Genomic DNA, 23,666 nt, shown 5'->3' with positions numbered 1-23,666 from the left:
GCCACGCCCCCTCCCTGGGAGTGAGTTGGTCTGGAGGGCGGGGCCCGGGGGCAGTTAGGCCCCAGGCAGTGCGCTGAGCCTGGGGAGTGAAATGCCTCAGGCTCTCTGGGGGTATGCAAAGCGCAGGTGCGACCAGCTCGGGTAGCATCTTCATCGAGTAGCAGCGGGGCATTTGTGGCAGCGGTATCCACAACAGGTGTGAACAGGTGGGTGCATCAAGGGGAACTTGAGAGGGACTGTACACTTGACCCTCTTGTAAGATCTGTGTCAGGGCTTGGAGAGAGGGATGAGCCAGAGGAGAAACACAAGAGGCCAAGGCTTCCACTCTAGGTGTGCCAGCCCTAGTTGCGCAGCAACAGGTGCGAGCGGATGGGGGAAGGGCTAAGGCACCTGCTCATAAATAAGTCGTTCTTAATAAGAGAAGGAAGACACCTGAATTCGTCTGAACTCTGTCACATACAGGGATGTGTCACTTGTCCCTGTTCCTCTCAGTTCGTCCAGCTGTAAAGTATTCTTCAAGGTCTCCATTAACGGGGTGTCTGGAGATGCAGAGAGGTTTGCAGTAGCTGGCAAAATTGGGGATCACCTGGGGGTCTGCAAAAACTAGTAGTGTTTGTCTCCGCCTTCACAGTTACAAATCTGAGCCGCCTGATCCTGCACATCGTGTGGTGTTTTTTCATTTGGTTGCTCTGTTTTTCCATGACAGGGTTTCTCTGTGTAGCCCTGGCCATCCTGTAACTTTGAAGTCAGAGAGCCACCTGCCTCTGCCCCCAGAGTACTGGGATTAAAGGCATGAGTTACCACTGCCCAGGCTGGTTTTCTTTTGGGGACAGTCTCACTGTATAGGCCTGGCTGGCCTGAAGCTTGTTAGGTAGACCAGGCTAGTCTCCAATTCACAGAGCTCTGCCTGCCTCTGCCTTCCGAGTGCTAGGATTAAATATGGTGCCACTACACCCAACTGGCATTGGGTCTTTTTCAAGCTCTTGGAAAAGAGCTGAGGTGGCTAGGTGTGGATCCCGCCCTCATTGCTTTGTAATCAAGGGGGTCTATGTAGTTTGGCCCTCTCCAGGCCCATTTCCAAACTGTCTTTAAAATAGGAATGATGGCAAGGATGGTTGGGAAGCTCAAGTGAGCTAGTAGGTGAAGGCAGAGAACTGTAGCAAGTGCACAGTGCTCAACGGCATAGCTGTTTTTTTCTGGACTTCAAAAATGGCCGCTGTGGTGTCTGAATATGAAGGAGGCTCTTCTGCCACGGAAATTCGTTGCTCTGACTGATACTCTGTACTGCTCCGGTTTCCAAATCCCATCTTCTAACATTTTATGAGCGTTAGCAAGTCCTCATCCCGGCCTTTACCTGCCTCATTCAGGCCAGAGGAGCATGGTGCAGAGACTTGCCAAGGTTCTGGAACTCAGCCTGGCCTAGGCTTGCATCCACACCCCCATCCTGCCCTATTGGGTGGCTGCCTGCTGACCCCACTGGGACAGTGTCCCCATTCTCTGCAGGAGCAGAGCCTTAGGAGGGGCGGGCAGAGAGTGCCTGACTGTTTGTTTACTAACGCAGCCTTGCATGGTTCCAGGCTCTCTAGGGAGGGCAGGGCTGGGGCCTTCTTTCAGGAGCTGCATTGAATTGTGAGGTCTGTGTATCCTGGCTCCTCTGACAGGTCCCACCCGACTCCACCCTGGAAAGTCCTTTTGAAGAAATGGCCCTGGTGAGGGGCGGCTGGCTATGGAGACAGAGTGAGTGATTCTGGGTCAAGTCCCTGTCTGCCTTGCACCTGATCCCCGGGCAGGGAGGAGGGAAGCAGTGGGTCCCACACATCATGGTGGACCTTTCTCTCCTACACCAGGACCTTCTTGCCTCTTTACTGATTTCTTCCCATTTCTGACTGTTTAGCAAAACTATATACTTCAAGACCAACCAGATTTCTCTCTTTGACGAGCCCTCTATAGTTGTCCCTCTAACCTCTCTGCCCTGGTAGCACTAAGCTGGATCAGAGGATCCCTTCTCAGTTCCCACACTAACGTCTAACACGACTGTTTTTGACTATCAGTCTTCCCGCCTCCCTTGCCCAACCCACACTGGCCCTAGACTCTAACTGTACATCCCGCAGGGTACAGATAAGTTCCACGCCCTGTGTGTTCATAGCAACCTCAACCCAGGCAGGACGCAGTCCAAAGCCCGAGTGAAGTGAGATTCAGCTCTGCTTTAGAACCACAGCTCTAGAAGCCCCCTTTTTTGGGGGTGGGGTGGGGTTGTGATTTATTGCGGTGAATAAAAAAATTTCAAGTAGCCCCAGTTGGCCTCAAGCTTACTGCATGGCTATGGTGACTCTGAACTCCTGCCTCTACCGCCTGAGTCCTGGGATTACAGGCATGTACTACTATGCGTAACTTTACTAATTTTCTCCGAGATGGGTCTTACTCTGTAATCCAGACTGGCTTTGAATTCCCTTCAGCCTCCAAGTGCTGGAACAACAGGTGTGAGCCTCCACACCTTGCTTAAGAAACCCTTTTGTGGTTTGAACCAATGTCTGGCATCACAGTGGCCATGGCATGGCACCCCCACCCCCAGCCCATTTAACCAAAGCCTTGAACTGAAGAGGAGTTCTTGGACTAGGGGCCCTTTGGGCTAGGGGCCCCCATGTCCCTTGCCCTTTTCTATTCTCAGTTCATTTAGTTTGGCAGACACCAAATACAGGTCCTGCTCACTTTTAGGACCTCATGTGGGGAGGTGCAGATCCCCATTCTGGTGCAAGAGTCAGAGAGGATACACATGACTGTCACTCAAGCCAGAGATAAGAGAGAGACATGATAGAGGCCTCTAGCAGGGAGGTGTTTGCCTTTGAAGAGTCTTGGGCTTGTCTTGGAAGCTCCCTCAAGTTGGCATGAGTTGCCATTTGCAGTTCAACACTTTTTTTTTTTTTGTAGATTTTATTTATTTATTTTATATGAGTACACTGTAGCTGTCTTCAGACACATCAGAAGAGGGCATCAGATGGTTGTGAGCCACCATGTGGTTGCTGGAAATTGAACTCAGGACCTCTGGAAGAGCAGTCAGTACTCTTAACCACTGAGCCATCTCTCCAGCCCAGTTCAACACTTTTATTGAGCCTCTACTGTGTGTCAGGCTGGTGGCTGGCAGATATATATATATAAATATATATATATGCCTTGTCCTCATGTGAGAGGGTAGAGAGGCAAGAAAGAAATGATAGTAATGGGGCCCAGAGCTCTTGCAAACCCTAGCAGGCTCAGGGCTCAGCTTCCCTGGTGGGTCTGGAATATCATGCAGGCTCCATCCTCCGCCGCTGGAAGCGGAATTGGTTTGCTCTGTGGTTGGATGGCACGCTGGGTTACTACCACGATGAGACGGCACAGGACGAGGAGGACCGTGTAGTTATCCACTTCAATGTCCGAGACATAAAGGTCGGCCAGGAGTGTCAGGGTGAGTAGAAGCATGTCTTTGATGGAACTCTCCCCATGGTCAGGGTCTTCCCTATGTCTGAGAATTTTAATTGAAAGGCTCTTGGGTGCTTCCCGGGAGCTCCCACAAACACTGCTTCTGGGCCTTTGCCAAATGTAGGCTAGTTAGCTGTGCGTTAAGAAGTTGGTCCTTGGGGTTGGGGATTTAGCTCAGTGGTAGAGCGCTTGCCTAGGAAGTGCAAGGCCCTGGGTTCGATCCCCAGCTCCGAAAAAAAGAACCAAAAAAAAAAAAAAAAAAAAAAGAAGTTGGTCCTTGGTTGAGTTCCTACGCTGTGCTGTGCCCTATAGGTGACCCCAGATAAAATGCCTGCAGGTTCTAGAGAGCAGAGGAAGATGACATACGCTTAGAGATGTGATGTGACTGGCCTGGAGTCACACAGTGAATCTAATGCTTCCACCATGACTGAGGCCACAGTAGAATACAGTAACTGGGGATGTGCTAGGAAGTGAGTAATAGGAAAGGCTGACAGGGTGTGCACTACTCCCAAGAAAGTATGTGGGACCAGAGATTAATAATGTCTAGCAAACAGGACCCCAAGAAGTCAACCCTTGCCACTGTGTGTGGTTTCCGGGGGTCAGGGAATCTAGGGTCTCTGGAATCCTCATGTATGTGTGTCTCCTTCCAGATGTGCAGCCCCCAGAGGGCAGGAGCCGAGATGGCCTGCTGACAGTGAACCTACGGGAGGGTTCCCGCCTGCACCTGTGCGCAGAGACCCGGGATGATGCCATGTGAGTGGATTCAGGAGCTGTGTGGAGTAGGATCTTGGGGTGCAAGTAGAGGAGGGAATTTAAGGCCAGTTAGCAAGGTTATGCCATACAGGCCGAGCACAGGACAGCAGCATTTCAGGTAACTGGTGCAGAGCCAGAGAACTCAGGGACGGAGGCACAGCTGCCTCGGGCGCTGGGTCTCCAGACATTTGGAATCAGATAATTTGCAGCCTGTGAAGGGATCCCTCTCCCAGGCTGATAGAAATGAGCTGATATGCCCAGCGACATCTCAAAAGACCCTCAAAGAGCTGCAATGGTGAACGGGACTCTGAGCTGAAGGGTAGGCCTAGACCTGCCTTCGGAAGGCCACTGGCAGTGTCCAAGCAGGGCACCCCAACATTAGATGCAGCCCATCCTGGGAAGACGAGGGTATCTTTCTCAGTGCCGTCTATTCCCATACATTCTTCCCCCTCCTACCCTCAGCCTGAGCAGCTGGGCCTCTGCCCTGGAGGAGAAGGAAAGAGATGAGGGTGTGGGTGGAGGGGCAGCTATGCTCTGGGCCCACAGCATAGAGCTGCCTTGTCTACCCCAGCCAGATGCCATGGCAACCAACAAAGGCCCAATTGTCCTGTATCCTCTGGGCATTCCTGAGTCTTGGGCCATGGCTCTGGAAAGCTGTGCAAGTTGGAACATGGAGGTGGGTTGCAGGCAGAGCATTACCCAGACATGCAAGGTTCAGAAGAGACACCCTGCCCTGCCAAACTCAGGACAACTGAAGGGAAGAAGCTGGACTCAGGGTTATTAGCTCACCTCAGGGGCCATCCGTGTGACTAGGGCAGTAGAGAGTTGCTTTTGTCTACCTGAAAGTTAGGAAAGGTGGGGGCTAGGGGCTGGGTGGGGTTGGAGCATCTACAAGGTGGGGTCCCCATATGTAAATCTTTCCTCATCATCTGGAGGGCCTTGCTTTGCAGAGCATGGAAGACAGCCCTGATGGAGGCAAACTCCACCCCGGTGAGTCCCTGAGCTTTCCCCTCCCCGCTGCCCCGTGTGCCATGGAATCATGGGTGACTCAGACTCGGTCTCTGCCTATCTCTTCAATCTAGAGTGGAAAAGTTCATGTAGATTCAGTCCCCTGGAGTCCCCTGTGGAGAAGGGAGGAGTCAGTAAGTGCTCCCAGGAGTAGGGAGAGAAGCTTCCATGAAGACTCACTGGAGGGTTGCATGGGAGCTAGAAAAGAGGGATGCATATATCAGATATGATGCCACTCAGAACAGTCCTTCGAGGGTGGGTTATTGTTCCCTCTCTGCGGATGGTAAGACTGAGGCTCATTTGTCCACACAACAGATATGTATTGAGTTCTAACTATGTGTCAGGCACCATGCCACAGGCCAGGGGATCAGAAGTAAACCAAGGGATGCAGGCTTGACCCTCCTGCACTCAGTCAAGAAGGGGCCAGATATAAAACAACTGATTAATTATTCCATTTTGATACCAGTTACTGCTCGGGCTGGGCTATGCAGCATGTTACCCTTTTAGGATCTGATCCAAGTGTGAGTTCACTTGAAGCTTAACCTGAGACTTGCAGGATAAACATCAGTGGGGTGAAAGGTGGGGCTGTGGTGAAGGAAGCAGCTTTCTCGGTAAGGGGGTGCTGTATGCACAAAGGCCAGTGGGTTAGGCTGTCAGGGTGGCTGAAGCCCAAGGAATGGGCTGAGGTTGGTGGGAGGACAGCTGCAAGTTCAGGCTCTGCCTTGTGCTAAGAATATTGGTTTTCTTTTATTTTTTACTTAGAGTATCACTTTGGATCACAGGCTGGCCTTGAACTCATCATGTAGCCCAGACTGGCCTCGCATTTGCAGTGATCCTCTTGGCCCGGCTTTCCAAGAGCTAGAATTACAAGCATGGACCGCCATGCCTTGCTTTAAGGATCCTGGTGTCTGCTAACAGCACCCATAAGCCATTGACAGTTTCTGGGCAAAAGGCAAGAATGGACCGATCAGCTCAGCTCCCGTCTTTTACAACCTCCGAATCGATTTATTTATATTTGTGTTGTGTGTGTTTATTTGTGGCTGTGCACACAGCTGTGTGGAGGCCAGAGATCAACTTCGGTGTTGTTTCGTAACAGCCGTTCACCTTATTTTTGTGACAGAGCTACTCACTGGGATCTGGGGCTTACCAGTTTAGTTAGACTGGCTGGGAAGCCTCCTGTGTTTGCTATCCTAGCTCTGGGACTGGGCATATGAAGCCATGGGTGCTAGGAATGGGAGTTGGGTTTTGTGCCCACTAACTGAGCCATCCTCACAGTTCCAGACAGTTGTCGTTGTTGTTGTTGGGTTGTTGGTTTTGGTTTGGTTTGGTTTGTCTGAGACAGAGTTTTTCTCTGTGTAGCTCTGGCTGACCTGGTATTTGGAGATTCTCCTGCCTCTGCTTCCCAGGATTAAAGGCACCTTTACCGAGCTGCCAGACTTGTATTTTCAAAGAGCTGGTCTGCAAACCAGCGTGTGCTTATAATCCCAGCACTTGGGACGCTGAGACAGGCCTATTAAAAGTCTGGGGTCAGCCTAGGCCATAGAGCCAGACCCTGTCTCAAAAACAAACACAAAAGGCCGGTGGGCTGGTGGGTAGGGAGCAAACAGTAAGGGGTTAAGTGTGAATACCCAGGGACCATCTAGGAGGTGGGGCCAGTCTCCAGGCAACAGGATGTGGGTGTGGACTAAGCCTTGCTGACTGACAGGCTGAGGAGCACAGGCATTTAGGCTGTAAAAGTGAGAATGCTTAGAGACTGGTGGAAGTGAGGGTTTGAAGAGTTGCCTGAGGCCCAACATGGGCCCCCACCTGACAGACTCCAGACTCTAAACTGCTGCTTCCGCCTGTGGAACGGCTGAGTCCTCTCTCACCTGGAGAGAGAGTCTACTGGGAAGAAGCAGAGAAGACAGAAAACCCCCCTGGGTATATCCTCCTGCGGAGGGCCAGGCACTATGCTAAGCACATGGCATGGTTATGTCATTTCATCCTCCAAGGACTGGGGGTTGGTAGCAGTTGGTGCTATTAGTCCCACTTTACAGATGGGGAAGCTGAGGTCTAAGGACTGGAAGTGACTCCTTAGGTCTCACAATCTTAAGTTGTTGGAGGAGCCTGCAGCAGAGAGTTGGTTAGTGGACTCAGTGAGGAAGCTGGCGCTGGTAGGAGGAGCTACATGAGCAGAGGCCGGGAAGAGGGATGTGTATGTTTGCAAATGTGTTCACCTAATAGCTGGAGTCTGGCCTGGTTGGAAGGCTTACCATGGAGGAAGTGGCATTGGAGAGACGTCCTCTGAGGTCATCAGGGTCAGGTCAGGAAGGGTCTCAAAGTCCAGCTGGAGGAATAGGTTCTTTTCGGAGGCTCTCAGAGCAGTTGATTTTTCGGAGGCTATCAGAGCAGTTGAGGGCCACAGTCAGATATTGGGAGCAGCCTTGGGTTCTCAGGTGGGAGGCAATTGTAGGAAGCTAGAAGAAAGAACAAGAATCGTCAGGGAGGGAGCCAGGTCAGACTAAGCACCCTCTGAGCTCAAGTCCCCTGCATCAGTGGCACTGAGGACAGCACAAGGAAGGAGGTGAGGGCTGACCGTTCTGCACTCTGTGACTCTATGAAGCTGTCTTGCTCCCTCTCTGCCTGCTGTACTGACCTTTTACTTCTGCCTGGCCCTCCATGCTCCCTCTCTACCTGTACACCTGCCTGCCCTACTGACCCCTTACCTCTGCCTGGCCCTAGATGCTCCCTCTCTTTTGCTCCCCAGACACACATCTCTCTGGGCTCTGACTTACTAGAGCTGGTGCTTGTGTTCGCTTTTGTATTTGTTGTCTATATGTCCACAACTGTGTCTGTGGGATTTCTCTGTCCTCCAGCCTATGCAGAAGTGACCTGTACCCCGCTCTGGGGAGGCTTCTGGGGATACAGTCACAGATGAGGCTAGAGTTGTGGGGTAAAGAAACTGGGATCCCCATGTGCTGGAGACTGGGATGGGAGAGCTGGAAGGAGGCCATTGCTCCTTCACCGAGTAACAGACACTCCTTCCCCGTCTCTGACTCCCCCTCCCCCCCTCCCCACCAGCACAGGCATAGCTGTCCCAGGACTCTGCTAGGGGCCTGGTAACAACTCCTAGTCTCTTAAGGTGAAAAGGGCATCTGACATCTCCCTCCCTCTCCCTTCTTGGGTTTCTGTGGCTGGAGCAGGCCCCAGCTGGAGCCACCGTCCCACCCAGGAGCCGTCGGGTTTGCCCTAAGGTCAGGTGTACGAGCCTCTCATGGAAGCCCTGTAAGGTTGAGAGGCGGATCTGGGTAAGTGTGAGCTCAGCCCTTCCTGCCTCCTTTCTGGCCATCAGGATGAGCCTCCAAAGCCTCCTGTCCCATTCCTTCTGTGTTCGTGGACTTCAATGGCTCTCCTTTCCTCACTGGACCACAGCCCATGAAATCTGGCTAGACTTGCTTGTCACGTCACCCCTGTGCTCAATGTTCCCTCTGCTGCTGCTGCTCTGGTTCTCGCTTCATCCTGCTGATTCTCATGCAGTCTCTCCATTCACCTGGCCAGCTGATCCTCATCCCTAAAGAACTACCTCAAAGGCTGCCTGCCACCTCCTCAATGAGGACTTCCCAGGGCTTCAGGCACTGTCATCCAGGACACAGTCCTCTGCCACTGGTTTTTAGCCCTGGCTTCTTTCCTGTCTGAACTGGAACTTCCTCCAAGGCAAGGACCAGGTCTCATTTGCTCTGCCCAGTTGAAGCCCAGTATAGTAATTCGTGTACAGCATGTGTTCAATCAGTGCCCAGTGATGGGGACCGTCTGTCCTTAACCCCTTCATAAGGGACTGGCATAAGTAGGTCACTGAATGAGTAAGGAAAGAAAGGAAGGCACTTGTCTGGATCTGTCCTTGCCTGGATGTTTCTTGGAATCAAGGTGTAGTCGTTACTTTCCTTACCACTATGATCAACTAACTGACAAGAAGCAACTGAAGGAAGGAAAGACTTCTGCTGGTTCCCAGTTTGGGGGCATACTCCTCCACGGGGGCAGGCATGGTGATAATTTGAGGCTGCTTGCTCACATCTGGACAGAGGAAAGGGAATGCCAGTGTCCGGCTGCTTTTTTCATTTTCAAAATAGTCTGGAACCTCAACCCTAGGGTAGTGGTCTCCCATTCAGTGGGTCTCTCCTCTTTAGTTAAATCTCTGGAAACACAGCACAGACATCCCCAGAGGTGTGTCTCCCATGTGGCTCCAAGTCCAGTCAAGTTGACAATGAAGATCAGCCAGCACACAGGTTATGGGCCCCTACTCTTTCTCTGTCTCCAGGGCTCAGTATAGCTTGGTCTGGTATAAGTCGACATGGGAGCTTATGGTCTTAATGGTCAATTGCAAACTCTCTTCTTACTCAGTGATGCTGTGTTTTAGAACCACTTAGGGACCATACAGCAACAAATGCTGATATCCTCTGAGTGCTGGAATCTCCTAAGTCCTGGGTGGGGTCTAGGAACTATGCTATATTTATTTTTTTTTAAGATTTATTTAATATATATGAGTACACTGTAGCTGTCTTAGACACACCAGAAGAGGGTATCATCTCATTACAGATGGTTGTGAGCCACCATGTGGGTGCTGGGATTTGAACTCAGGACCTCTGGAAGAGCAGTCAGTGCTCTTAACCACTGAGCCATTTCACCAGCCCCATATGCTATATTTATATGCATATAAATATTTTTGTGGTGCTGGGGACTGAACATGGAGCCTCACACATGCTAGGCAAATACTGCTTCTAATATTGAACTCTATATATACCCCTAGCCCGGAAATCTGCATGTTCAAGACTAACTCCTGGGTTAGGGCTCTCAGTGGTGGAGTACATACTCAGCATGTGTAAGGCGCTGGGTTGATCCCCAGTACTGGGGACGGGTGAAGCTTCTGGTGATTATAGCATGCAGAACATCTGAGCCCACAAGTCAATGGCTGTAGTTCTGCTTGAGTCTCCGGGTATTACTGAGAAACTGATGCTCTGAAAGGTTAACTTGATTAGTGTTATTCAGTTCACCACGGAGAGGCCTGGGACTTCAAGTGGCAATGCCTAAAAATGGGATTTGAAAAACTATAGACCTAAGAACCCAACAGTTTTAGTTGTGGCCAAGGGGTTATTTGCATGTAGCTCAGTGATTGGACAGCACTGTCTCTGCCCATAGGAGGGGCTGGGCTATGGGAGAAGCACGAAAGTTTCAGTTCAGGAGGTCTCTGAGGTTACCTACCTACACGGGTTGCCAGGTGCTCTGAGTTCTCTTCTGGGCCTCCCAGAGCTGGAGGGTAGGAAGAACACATGCCCTGAAGAGACATGAACTGGTATTTTCCATCCACTCCAGAACCTCACTCACAAAGCTGCCAGCTCATTGCAGCTTCGGAGCAGGCTGATGTAGTAATGTTGACCACCTGCCCTCCTTAAGGATTCTTCAGTCTTTTCTAGTCTGACTTTTTCCCAACCATTCCTTTGAATTTTTTCCCCTCAAGATCACTTCTAGGGTCCAGGCTGCTAAAGCCAATGGCTTACTCCCTCGCCATTGGCCAACAGGTTGTCAGAAGGCATATTTAGAAAATAAAATCCTGAGACCCTGCGGTCTGCAAAGACAAGAGTGCTAAGAGATGGAGATGTTGCTCAGTGGTACATGCTGCCTAACAATCATAAGGTCTTAGGTTAAACCCCCAACATCAGAAGGAAGAAAAGGTTTGGTAGTATGTGCCTATAATCCTAGCACCCAGGAACAGAGGCTGGAGATTGTGAGTTCAAGGCTAGTCTGGGCTATGTATCAAACACCCACTCACTCCAAAGAGCAAATGTTCTACAGCCAGGCTCAGTGGTGCATTCCTGGAACCACATTACTTGAGAGGTAGAGGCAGGAAGATGAGGAGTTCAATGTTATCCACATCTGAATAGTGAGTTCAAGGCCAAGCTAGGCTGTAGGAAACCATGTCTCAAAAATGGAAGAGCTGGGAAGATGGCTCAGTCAGTAAAGTTTCTGCCATGAAGAACTGAGTTTGATCCTCAGGACCCACATGAAAAGAGCATTGCTCTCCTATAGTCTCAGTGCTAGGGAAAAAGAAACAGGAGGCTGCTAGCGGCTTGCTGGCCAGTCAAGGCAAATTAGCACGTTCCAAGTTCAATGAGAAACTATCTCAACAATAAAGCAGACAAAGTAAGGAAGACACCATGCTTCAACCTCTGACTTCTACATGCACACATGCTTCCTTCCACACACACTCTGGGGATGAAAGGGGGAAGGAACCCTTAAGTAAGGTAGCTACTAGATTTCTTGGTTCCAGTGCATGACAAGAGTATTTCCAGGAAGAACAGGGCTGAGAAAGTGGTGGGGGAAGGGGCAGAGAGGGAACAATCCATTTGTGTTCGTCAAGTTAGACACAAAGGGATTTCTAAAGAGAATTGGGCAACTCTGGTGTGAAGCCTATTGAGAGACACAGTGAAAACAGGGGTAGGGGGAGTTGCAGGAGAAGGGATTCTGACCCCCTCCATGTTTGCTACCTCATGAGTTAAAGTGGTAGGTGTGGATTGACAGTCACTGTTAATCATGCATGTATCACTGGCTCCTGTCATCACTATCCCCTACCGGTGACACAAATTGAGGGCCTTGTCCTTAAGTAGCACACATTTGGGTGAACAGGCCAGAAAAGTTAAGAGAAAAGATGAGAAGGGGCACTATCTAAGTCACAGAGACCCTAGGAAGGAATACTCCCGAGCCCAGGAGGGCTTCCTACAGTAGGTAGCTTTTGAGCTAGGATCTGGGAGGTTGGTAGGGGCCTGAAGGGGAGGGCAGGACTCTCACCTTCTCTGTGCCTCATCCATAGCACTGGGTACTATGGAAATAGCAATGCCTGCCTTGAAGGATCAGAGGTGGTATCACAGAAGAGCACCTCTCTTGAGACCCACTATGCAGTAGATGCTGGATGTTAGTTATGTCAATGACTATTCTTCCTTTCCTTTGCTCCAGTCCTCCTTTAATTCATGCCTAGGGCTTGGCCAGAGTTCTCTTCCCTTGACGAGGAGAAAAATCAGTTGGGTTTCTCTGAGTGAGAGCATTGTAGAGTTGTTAGACTTATAAAGGGAAGTTGTTGAGGCCATGGGAAATTTGGACAATAGAGAAGGTCAAGGTAAGAGAAAAGCCATCATTGGGAGCTGGATGTAAAGGTTTTAGGGTAGAAGGGTTATGGACTCTATGGGGAGGCCATACCTTTTCCCTTTAGCCCCAGGGAGGAGGGTGGCCACAGAATGAAAGGCTCAGGATCAGACCCAGACCAGGAGGTTCCTGGGTATTCAACCTGACTGGACTTCCCAGGTACGCGTCTACAGTCCATATCAAGACTACTATGAGGTGGTACCCCCCAACGCACACGAGGCCACGTATGTCCGCAGCTACTATGGGCCACCTTATGGTAAGTGCCCCTGGTATGCCAGCCCCTCTCCTTCCACAATCCTGTGCCAGGCCTTGCCCATGATCCATCAATGAAGACTATGCTTCACCCTTTGAGGGTACATGTATTTTCCAGATCTCACTCTCCTGAATCCTAGATTCAAAACAGAGTCCCTGTGCTCCCCCCACTCAGCCAGACAGCCCAGCAATGACAATCTTGTGCTGCTGTCGACCCCAGGTGGCTATTGTGGAAATGACACTCTTCCTATTCCCAAGGTCTAATGTTACTAGTGTCTACCTCCAAGTGCTGCACGGATTCCCCAGGTGCCTAGGGATCCTGCGGGTTTCCTGCAGCCCAGTCCCAGAGTCACCATCAGTGGCATTTGTATGATCTGTAGGCCGCAGTAGGGAGCGCTCTCAGAGTCTCAGTTCCTCTGACTGGAGAGCAGAATTCGTGACTTAACATGAGATTGGACCTGAGCCACCAGGGCTGACACTGACTTACGTGGTTCTTCTTACAGGTCCTGGTGTGACACATGTGATCGTGCGAGAGGATCCCTGCTACAGCTCTGGCGCCCCTTTGGCCATGGGCATGCTTGCTGGGGCTGCCACGGGTGCTGCCCTTGGCTCACTTATGTGGTCGCCTTGCTGGTTCTGAGCCCTGGGGCTCCAACCTCTGGATGTGCACGTAGAACGCAAAACCCTTTTCTTCTGGACCCTCTCCTATCTACCACCTAAACTCTGTCCCATTTTGACCCCTTTCTCTCCATTAAGTCCTCTAGGCTTGGCCCATTCTTCCCACCATTTATCCTCCACTTATCCTCCTTCCCTCTCAGAGAAAGCTAACATCTCAGACACAGACACAGCGGAACGTCCATACACCTACTGCCAGGCAACCTCATAAATCACATGGGAATTTCCTCTAGACACAGCAAACATAACTTCATTTGGCTTTAAGTGTCTGAGGAATGGAACTCACAAGAGAGCAAACAACAAAGTTACAGTTACCTGTCTGGCAAGGATAAGTGGGGGCAAGGGCAAGGCAGACAGTTTAGGTGCCTAAAGGATCACATGACAGTTGGCTTGGCGTTGTGGCAGGGGTTGTAGTGGCCTTAGCTTTAGGCGAAGGAGCTTGCTGGATAAAGGCATGATGGGGCTTTTTATGAAGTTTCTGGATTTCAACTATAATGAATACTTTGCTTGTCTAGTTAGTACTGGCAGAACATACACCCTTATCCAGAACACGGCATTTGGCACCTTTTCCCCACTTGGTAGCTTCCCTATGATAGTTCAGCTAACCCTAAGGTTTCCTAGCTGTGGAACAGGTGAGCTCTTTGGGACCTCTGGCCTTACAAAGTTGCTTCCATTAGGAAATGCCTTTCTGATCCCAGGAGCTCAGCTCTGACTTTGACTGTTAACATCTGAAGCTTTTTCTCTTCCTTCACTCTGGAGGGAAATGGAATTATTTTGCTCTAGGGCCTGACCCACCTTGGCACCAGCTTGGGGAATCTCTCATGTGCCTGTCTGTAGGTGGCAAGCAATCTTTCCATTTGATCCCATTCCAAACTATTCCATCAGTCTGTCCCAATTGCCAATAGAAAAGCTAAAATCCCTGGCTCAGAGGCCAGAGTGCCCACTAAAATTCCTAGCATATGTGAGGGCACCACTGGCTCAGCTGCAGACACTAATAAAGATATGACTGGCCCCAGAACTGGCTTTGCTTGTTTTGTTCCTCCAGGATCTGTTTCCTCCTGAAAATTCTGTAACCCAGCATCTACTGGTAGAGTGCATTATGAGTTTAGGTGGAATTGGTGACATCATGTGAGCTGACCAATTTGGGACAATTCATTATCTATCTTGCTTTCCCTACCCATAACATGGCAGATGAAGTTGGTTATCTCTGAAGAGTCAAAAAGAGGCTCTATCAGGATCTCTGTTCTATAAACTAAGCTGATGGATAATCCAGAGCTGGCACTGCATGCCAAGAGAGCCCCAATGTTAGAATATTTGTGTGTGCATGAGTGAGTGCATGAATGTAGAAAGCCAGAGCTTAACAGCCTTAGTGCCTTCATCAAGCTTTACCTTATTTTTGATGTCACTCACTGAACCTGGAGCTCACCAGTTTGGCTAAACTAACTGGTCAGTGAGCCTCAGGACTCCTCCTGTCTCTGCCTCCAATGGCTGAGATTAAACGTTCCTGTGATGAGGACTCTACTGACTGAAACATCTCTTTAGCTCCCAAGTGGACTGCTTCCACTGTAGCTCCCCCCACCTAAACTTGAACGAATTGTTCTTATAGAAACCTCATGGCTAGGAACAAACAGAACCTGCGTTAGGTTTCTGGAGGTTGTCCAATGGCAGAAACCCCGGCTAAAACTGGTCTAAGCCAAAGGAAAAACAGGGCAGCCAGGACTGGAAGCTAGATCCAAGAAGAATTCAGAATGAGACAATGCTCCCACACTGACAAAGCTGTCATCTATCTCAAGCATATGACCGAGTATAACCATATGATATTAAGTTGAGCAAAGGTCCTAGGAACAACGAGGCCAATCCTCCAAGCATCTCTTTACAGTACCTTACCTTTGTTTTCACCAACTCCTCTTCTCTCGACAGCTGTAGTGTCCTAATGCTACCTCTGAAGATAGCTGCACTTACTGATCTATGGCTTGTGGCTTTTATAGTTAATAAGGCAGGAGAAAAGAGTCAGATGTGGCTGAACAAAGGCAGGGATTTCCTTTGCTCCGAAATGGTCAGACTTTGGGGCCATAAGAACTGTTGTAACTGTTCAATCATATCTGAATGGTTTAAAAGTATGCCTGAATTCCAATAAAGCTTAAACCTATTTATTTGTTTATTTACTTTTGAGACAGGATTTCTCTGTATAGCATCACTGTTCTTGAATTCAGGAATCGACCTGCCTCTGCTCCCACTGCCTCTCTAACCCCTAGTGCTGGGATTAAAGGTGTGTACCACACAATGGCTAAAGCTTAAGTTAAAAACTGGCAATGGCTAGAGATGTTTAGAGGCCCTGTTTGCAAGTCACATGTCCCTCCCTTCCTAAAGACACAAGTTTTGCTTTGTAAAAGCCAAACTAATTCTCTTCACCAAGACAACATCAGAGTATAGATAGCATAAACTATGACAACACAGACCGAGGCTCTAATGTCTAATAACCATCATGTGTTGTACTTAATTGTATGAGATCTGCTTTTGTGAATGAATACACAGATGAGAGAGATTTTGTGTTATCACCATTAACTTTTAGCGCAATTGCAATTATGCAAAACCTCATTTGATATATGGTCCGTCACTGACCAAATATCGTACCTGGTGCATGACCCCTGGGAAGGGCTGTGTCTGAGTTGCAGCCCCTCTTCCACACCCTCAACCCTTGAAAAGAATTCTGACTTCCTCTTTTTTGTTCACATTTGTTCTTGTCAGTCATTTATTCATATAATTTATTTCAAGTGCATTTTATCACACTAGGAGAGAAGCATAAGCATAATAAGTAAGCAGCATCGGCAGGAATGGGAAACCAAACAATACCTGTTTTCTTTTGTGTTTTATTTATATATACTTGGCAGCAAAATTGTGTTAAAAAAAAAAATCTAGACCATGAACATGTTTTACTGCTTCAGTTTAAGAATCCCAAGCCAAATAAAAAGAGCAGCACAGAAAGCAGCAAGCTGGTTACTTCCAGACAAATAAAAAGGATCAAATGCAACAGCAGGAAGACAAACACTCCCCCTTTTCCAGAAATCACAATTCCTTCAAATAAAGAATGTGAACCATGTGCCATATTGAATTGATATTTATTTCAGGACATGCCATGTCAAAATAAAACAAAAGAGTCAATCCTTGCTTTTAACAATAATATGTATTATAAAAGCACTTTACAACTCTATCCCATGTTTGAGTATAAGTTACAGGGTATGTGGGCTAATGATTATCTGAAAGTATTTCTCTATTCAGATCCATAATCCAAGTGCTCTCCAAGTGTTACAAGGTGACAGTACGTAGAAGTGGAGGAGGACAGGGAGGGGAGTCGGGCTTTCCAGTTAGGAATTTTGTTGCAATGAGGAGGTGAGGAAGTATGAAGTTATTTTTGTTACCTTTTCATCTTTATACTGTGTTAAGTAATGCTTACAACATAAACCCCCGCAGGCTTCTTCTGAGTTAGAACTCAGAATTTTTTCCCTGCAAATAATGTATTTACAAATGTGTTTATTAACTTACACAGCAATCTCACAATAACTAGTGAAGATTAAAAGGGTGCACTCATAGCATATTTGTTTGCAATGTTTCAAGGGAAATACATATTGCCATGGTGATGAAGCTCTAAACATTCAACAAAACACCTAAAAATTTGAAGTTAAAAAAAAGCAAAGAAATAAATATCACCAAAGGAAAAAGATTAATTGTAGCTTAAATACAAAACTAAATTGCTAGTTAACTTATTTATATAGATCTAATAAAAAGCAAAAAACAGCTTGAAAGACCCAACATTTAAAAAATGCTAAAAAATAAGGCATAAATCTGAATTATAGTAACTTTTATTTCCATTTCTCTGACCTGCCACAGGGACTTCCAAGGAAATTACTTCCAAATTCAAATCTGAACCAACGTCCAGAGCAGAAGGGTATTTGCTATTCTGTGAGGGTACTATAGTTGGTAAACTTTAGATATTATTTCTACTAGACACAGAAGTTTTCTTCACGTCAAATTTTTATTCTGCTGGTTCTTAAAGGAAACTGATTTTTACAATGCCTTGTCTATGTAGCATTTTTTGGAAAAGAAACCCAAGTGAAATCTATTGCTTTAAAAGGTGCTGATTTTTTTTTCCTAAAAAAAGACAGTATTTTGACAATTAAAAAATTTGGGGAGAACTGCTAGAACTTTTATCAATTTCACCATGACTAAACAAGTATTAAAAAACAGTTGAGAAGTCCTTGGCCACTTTTCTCTCCCAGAGTCTAGTAAAGCTCATGTAAAAGGGGTACCTGTTCTGATCAGAAATAATAGTTTATGTTCCTTTACCTGTAACCACTCAGTAAACTCGTTAAGATTCATTTTGAAGACATACCAGAACCCTTTCCTTACTCAGGCACTGCCCATCATGATAGCAACAGCTGAGTTCTGACCTCAAAGAAGGTCTAAGTGACTTATATCAGTGCTCAAGAGTAATTTTGGACATTATGGCTCATGGCCAGGAGCTAAAAGGTATCTGTAAAACTACAGATAATTCCAAAGGGCTTGGTTATACTGCTGTTTGCCATCTCTTGTTTGTTTGGGGAAGGTAAGGACAGGAAAGGGGAGAAGGAAGAGGCAAGAAAAGCTGGGAGACAGCAAGAAGGTAGGCAAATGCTGCTGTGAACACACTGCTCTTTACAAGCCACACACATACTGCTGAGATTTTCATCATTTTAAAGTACATTATCATAACATTAAAAAGGGAAAAAATGTTAAGAAAATGTATCTAATCCTCAAAGTTATCACGAGTATGCTGGAATTGTTTGGCTTTTAAAAAATATAAATAATGAAGACACTGACTTTTTTGTGCTTGTGAAGCTAATAGAGCATCTCCACGAAACAGGCAGCAATGATGAATTGCAATACGTTATTACTGAAGGGAAAAGGTTCAAGCCAATATTCACACTGCAGTCAATGAAAGTATGGGGCCAAAGCAGTGAGCTTCTGTTAAAGGGTTGTAGGATGCCAGGGGCATTAGCAGGAACAGCCACCTTCATTGACTGGCTGCTCCTGAGGCTTTTCCAGTTTTATGTCAATCACTGAAACAAAAGTTAAGGAGCTGTACACAAAAAGTACAATTCTAACTGTTGAATTCTGACATCTCTGACAAACCTCTTATACTTCTACTTGATTTCAGAACCTATTCAGTCATATTCTCATTCATTGTGTGTGTGTGTGTGTGTCTGTCTATCTGTCTGTCTGTCTCTCTCTGTTTTCCAAGACAGGGTGTTTCTGTGTAACAGCCTTGGCTGTCCTGAACTCACTCTGTAGACCAGGCTGGCCTCAAACTCAGAGATCCGCCTGCCTCTGACTCTGGAGTGCTGTGATAAAGATACATATGTCACTAGGTGTATCTCTTATAATACAGCAAAATTCAATGAAATATGAGCCCTATTCATGGGAATGTATTCTAAGAAAATTATTCTATATGAACAAAACTATATGAAGGTGACTTTTTTTTTTCTTTTTTTTCAGAGCTGGGGACCGAACCCAGAGCCTTAGCTCTACCACTGAGCTAAATCCCCAACCCGAAGGTGACATTTCTTAAAGAATTATAGTGTTTGACCATGCCCTACAAAATAACTCAAATAAGAAGAAAATTTTAATTTAAAATGCTCCTCCAATTCAGTAAACTTATGTTATTAAAAGTAATAAATACTTAGAACTAAGAATCATTACATAGACAGTGTCATGAAGTCTTCAGCTTAATAAATATGACTTTGTAAGAGAAAACAGAAGGTAAATATAATGAAAACATCCAATTAAAATTCTTAGAAATCATTAGATGAGTTTCATTATATCTTGTTTCTAAAATAAGAAGCTATGATACAATTCCATTCTGAATTATATCTTGTGCTAAGTCTGCAAAAATCCGGGATACAAAGTGCAACTTCAGGAAACAGGGAATTTTAAGTTTTTTTGCCTATTAAGCATCAAGTGAGGAAGCTAGGTAATGTTTTAGCAGCTAAGGGTGCTTGGTGCTCTTCAGAGGATCTGAGTTCAGTTCCAAGTAGTCACACTAGATGGCTCACAACTATCTGAAACTCCAGCTCCAGGGGATCTAATGACATCTTCTGGCTTTTGTGGGCATGCGGGTACAGGAAAAAGTGCAGGAGACTTAAAGCTGAGCCTAGTTGGCAATGTGTTTTGCTTTGCAGGCAAGTCACCCTGGGTAAAACCCACAATACTACATGAAGAATATATTTTTCTGGTACATGTAATCTTTGTACTCAGACGGTGAAGATGTTTGGGGCCAGCCTGAAATCAAGACTGTTTCAAGACAAAAGACAAACTAGACAAACAAACCCTACCCTGCCACATCCTCACAGAAAAAAGGGGCAGGGGAGCGAGCAAAAACATCTGAACTATAAGAAGAAGCCAGGTCCATCTAGATAACCAGGCATGATATGTACAGAAATCCTGAGTTTATGTGCACCCAAGATGCCAGTTTGTACATTCAAGGTAATAGCCAACTATGATAGTTAATCTTGGTTGGCAACTTGACTAAATTCATAATATCCAGGAAATAAACTTCTGAGTGCTTGAGAGCATTTCCAGAGATACCCGTGGTGGGAAGATCCACACTGGATATGGGTGACATCATTTCATGGGCTGGGGTCCTGGACTAAGTAAGAAGAAAAACAGCCAAACACCAGCATTCACCTTTGCTTCCTGACTGCAGAAGCAATGTGACTAGCTGCCTCATGATCTTGAGTGAGTTAAAACCTTGCCGCTCTCGGCTGCTTTTGTCAGGTGTTCTGTCCCACAAGTAACTAATAAGCCACTCAAGTATGTCTCCAAAGAATAGTAATAACTGTAAATGTTTGTCAGGATTTTTTGTTTTTGTTTTTATTTTTTTGAGAGGTCTTTCTACATAGACCTGGCTGTCCTAGAATTCACTGTGCAGACCAACCTCACCTCAAATTTAGAGATCTGCCCGCTTCTGCTTTCCCAGTGCTAAGTTAAAAACATGTGTCACCATGCTTGGCTAGACAATAAAATTTTCTTAAAAAGCAGAAAGGATACTGTCTTCTCTGCTTCTGTCCTGTGTGCTTTCCATTCCAGGTAAAGCTGCAGCGACACGCCGGAAAAGCTGTGAGAAGAGAAGGCATTAGGCTGATGACCATAGGATGGCAAAGAGGCTATTCCTCAGATGACAGAATCAGAAAGCAAACTGAGACCTTAAGACAACTGATAGTAAGGATTTGTTACTGTCCTCTTATAGCTGCTATACAGTGATAAGAAGTCAATCTAAAAGTAGAACTATAATAATGTATACATCCAACATTAGCACACCAAAACATAAAATGTTTAATATATCTGAAACTACATATAGTAAAACAGGAAGACGGCAAGGGAAATGTTGCTTTTCACACATACCATAGATGCAAGGATGCATGAGAACTGTTCTGCTCCCAAACAATTTACCTACCCTTCAACCACAAACTGATCTAACATGTAGGCCTTATCCTTACCTGTCCTCCACCATTCCCACCCCTCATCTTACTAAAATCAAGGTCTACACCATACTATCTGTGGCTGTTTATCCTCAATAGTTACTGAAGTCAATGACTATGAATTGGATAGTGTGGATAGTTCTGCACAGTGGTGTAATCAAACAGCTGTAGTCGCTCTCTCAAGCAATATCCTACTCAGGGAACAACAGAGAGCTTACACCAGGCATCATGACCTCATGGACTACTCTCAATTCCAGCACATCCAAGACCCATGTGAATACTGCAAGTACTTCAAATGAAAGAATTTGGAAAACAAACCCAATCAACAAAATAACACCATATATACAATCCCTAATGCAGTAAAACCACAAGAACCCAAAAAATATAAACTACTCTAAAAATTATTAACCCTATGGTAATGGCATATAGTGAAATAGAAAAAAGCCCAGAGAACTCAATATAAGATATGTTCAAGATGCAAATAGCTGAACAGAATAGGTAAGGTGATACCTGATATAAAAGAAGGATTCAACAAAAAAACTGAAGGAAAATCAATGTGAAATGCTAGAAAAATGTAGTAAAAGTCAAATTAAGAGCTCTGTGGAAAGTTTCATCAAAGACAGGATAGAATATTTGGGCTTGAAGGAAACCACAATAGAAACAATGGCCACACACAAACTCATGGAAATGAAACAATACAACTGAACAATGAATGGGTCCTTGAAGAAATCAAGCAATAAATAAAAAACATTCCTGGAATCAAATGAAAACACAACATATCAAACCCTGAGATACAATGAAAGTAGCTGTAAGAAGGAAGTTTATACCTCTAAGTGCCTATATTAAAAAACCAGAGAGATATCAAGTAAACAATTTAATGATGTGCCTTAAAGAAGACTAATAAACCAAATTCTACATCAGTAGAAGGAAATAAATCACTCACTAAGATCAGGGCAGAAATTAATGAAACAAGACCAACAACAAGCAAAATAAAGAATCATCAAAACAGAGTTGGCTTTTTGAAAAGATAGACCAACCTTCAGCCAAATTGACCCACAGGACGAAGATCCACATTAATAAAATTAGGGAAGGGAGTATTACAACAAATGCCAATGAAACTCAAAAAATTATTATGTTTTCTCTTAAAAAATCATATATTCCACTACAAAAAAGATCTAAAAGAAATGAGTAAATTTCTAGAGGCATACAATCTATCAATTTACCAAAATGAAATAAACAATTTAAATAGATCCATATCAAGTAATGAGATTGAAGCAGTCATGGAGTCTCCTAACTAGGCTACCTAAACAAGGCCCAAGCAACCCCCACAAGAGTTGACACCACAGGCCCCGCTCCTAGAAGAGCTATAAGCAATTAATAATTTCTGAGAGGGATAACTAGTCTTCCCCAGAGAGTAGCCCCCAATAGGTTTTTCAATACTCCATAGTCAGCCCTAGAGTCATATGTGCAAGCAACATTCAATGGACTCCTTAAATTGTACTTATATATTTAGTTGTTTGTACGTGTGGTGGTTTGAATGATATATTTGAGTGCTTAGAAACTGAAGAGGAATAAGGGTTGTGGTCTTGTTAGAGGAAGTGTGTCACTAGAGGTGGGCTTTGAGGTTTCAAAAGCCCAGACATTCCCAGGTAGCTCTACCTCTCCCCATCCAACTTGAGGACCAGACATAAGTAAACTCTTAGCTACTTCTCTGGCACGATGCTCCATGACATGAATGTCATGGACTTAACCTTTGAAACTATAAGCAAGCCTCTAATCAAGTGTCACCCCCTGTTTTTCAAAATAGGGTTTCTCTTTGTAGCTCTGGCTGTCTTAGAACTATGTAAACTAGATTGGCCTCAGAGATCTGCCTGCCTCTGGCCACACCCCCCAAGTGTGGGAATTAAAATTGTGCACTACCACTGCCCAGCATATGCTTTCTTTTGTAAGTTGCACTGGTCATGGTGTCTCTTTATAGCAACAGAACAGTAACTAAGATAGTAATGTATGTGAGTGTGTGCCACACCCAACACAGGCAACACATGTAACAGGCAACACACACACACACACACACACACACACACACACACACACACACACACACACACACACACACGTGCACGCATGCACAAATTACAATGGTTAAGTCATAGGAGGCTGTGAATTTGGGGGCCAGGGTGGAAAGTGGAAGAGGTAGGAGAGAGGAAGAAATGATGTTATTACATTCAAATCAGAAGAAGAAAAATCTCCCAACTTGAGTCTAGTCGCAGAAGGATTCACTGGTAAATTTTACCAGACATGCAAAAGAACTAACACTAATGCTTCTGAAACCGTTCAATAAAAAAGACATTACCAAATTCTTTTTATAAAAATCAAATATGGGTTGGAGAGATGGCTCAGTGGTTAAGACCACTGTCTGCACTTCCAGAGGTCCTGAGTTCAAATCCCAGCAACCACATGGTGGCTCACAACCATCTGTAATGGGATCTGGTGCCCTCTTCTGGTGTATCTGAAGACAGCAACAGTGTACTTATATAAATAAATAAAAACATCTTTTTAAAAAAAATCAAATATGCAAACATGCACACACGTAACTTTTGCTTCTTCATGAATATGGACATAAAATACTGGTTAACCAAATTCCAAGAACACATAAATCCAACATCCCTTGGAATAGACAGAACATTCTAGCATATGTCTAGAGTACATATACAAATTTTTGTCCAGCATTATATTAAAGGAGAAAAGTTCAAAGCATTTCTACTAAAATTCAGGTAAAAAACAAAGACAATCATTATTTCCACTCTTACGCAATATAGTACTGGAGTCTTAGCT

The 23,666-nt window shown here is 45.8% G+C and overlaps 2 protein-coding genes across 9 annotated transcripts in view; one reads left to right on the top strand and one right to left on the bottom strand.

The window, feature by feature from the left end:
- Positions 1 to 19: 19 nt before the first annotated feature.
- Positions 20 to 14,335, top strand: Plekhb1 (pleckstrin homology domain containing B1). Of its 3 annotated transcripts, NM_172033.2 has the most exons (8): positions 64 to 206; positions 1,662 to 1,737; positions 3,293 to 3,445; positions 4,110 to 4,212; positions 5,163 to 5,202; positions 8,403 to 8,507; positions 12,550 to 12,646; positions 13,146 to 14,329. In NM_172033.2, exons 2-8 carry the CDS (start codon positions 1,701 to 1,703, stop codon positions 13,280 to 13,282), a joined length of 672 nt encoding a protein of 223 aa, NP_742030.1. In that variant the 5' UTR covers positions 64 to 206; positions 1,662 to 1,700; the 3' UTR covers positions 13,283 to 14,329. The 3 variants fall into 3 exon arrangements, with proteins under 3 accessions (XP_006229853.1, XP_063128845.1, NP_742030.1); XM_006229791.4 differs by lacking the exon at positions 8,403 to 8,507 and having other exon boundaries at positions 20 to 206; positions 13,146 to 14,335; XM_063272775.1 differs by having other exon boundaries at positions 31 to 206; positions 8,403 to 14,335.
- The window catches only part of Rab6a (RAB6A, member RAS oncogene family), a 52,292-nt gene continuing 31,537 nt past the window's right edge, over positions 2,912 to 23,666 (bottom strand). For 2 of the 6 annotated variants that reach the window (XR_010058322.1, XR_005493259.2), the window contains exons 7-8: positions 7,473 to 7,676; positions 2,912 to 5,418 (exon numbers count right to left, since the gene is read on the bottom strand). Coding sequence is in view for 3 of the 6 variants with exons in the window: in XM_039092745.2 (XP_038948673.1) it covers positions 7,536 to 7,676 (141 nt within the window). In the remaining 3 variants the exon portion in view is untranslated. Of the gene's footprint in view, positions 7,677 to 16,417; positions 18,414 to 20,400; positions 20,468 to 23,666 lie in introns of those variants that run through there. The other 4 variants (NM_053366.2, NM_001414455.1, XR_010058323.1 and 1 more) reach the window with 3 other exon arrangements.

The sequence above is a fragment of the Rattus norvegicus genome, chromosome 1, assembly GCF_036323735.1.
Source record: "Rattus norvegicus strain BN/NHsdMcwi chromosome 1, GRCr8, whole genome shotgun sequence".
In the NCBI taxonomy this organism is placed as follows: Eukaryota; Metazoa; Chordata; class Mammalia; order Rodentia; family Muridae; genus Rattus; species Rattus norvegicus.
Note: the sequence above shows the minus strand (reverse complement) of the source record. Positions and strands in the feature narration are given on the sequence as shown.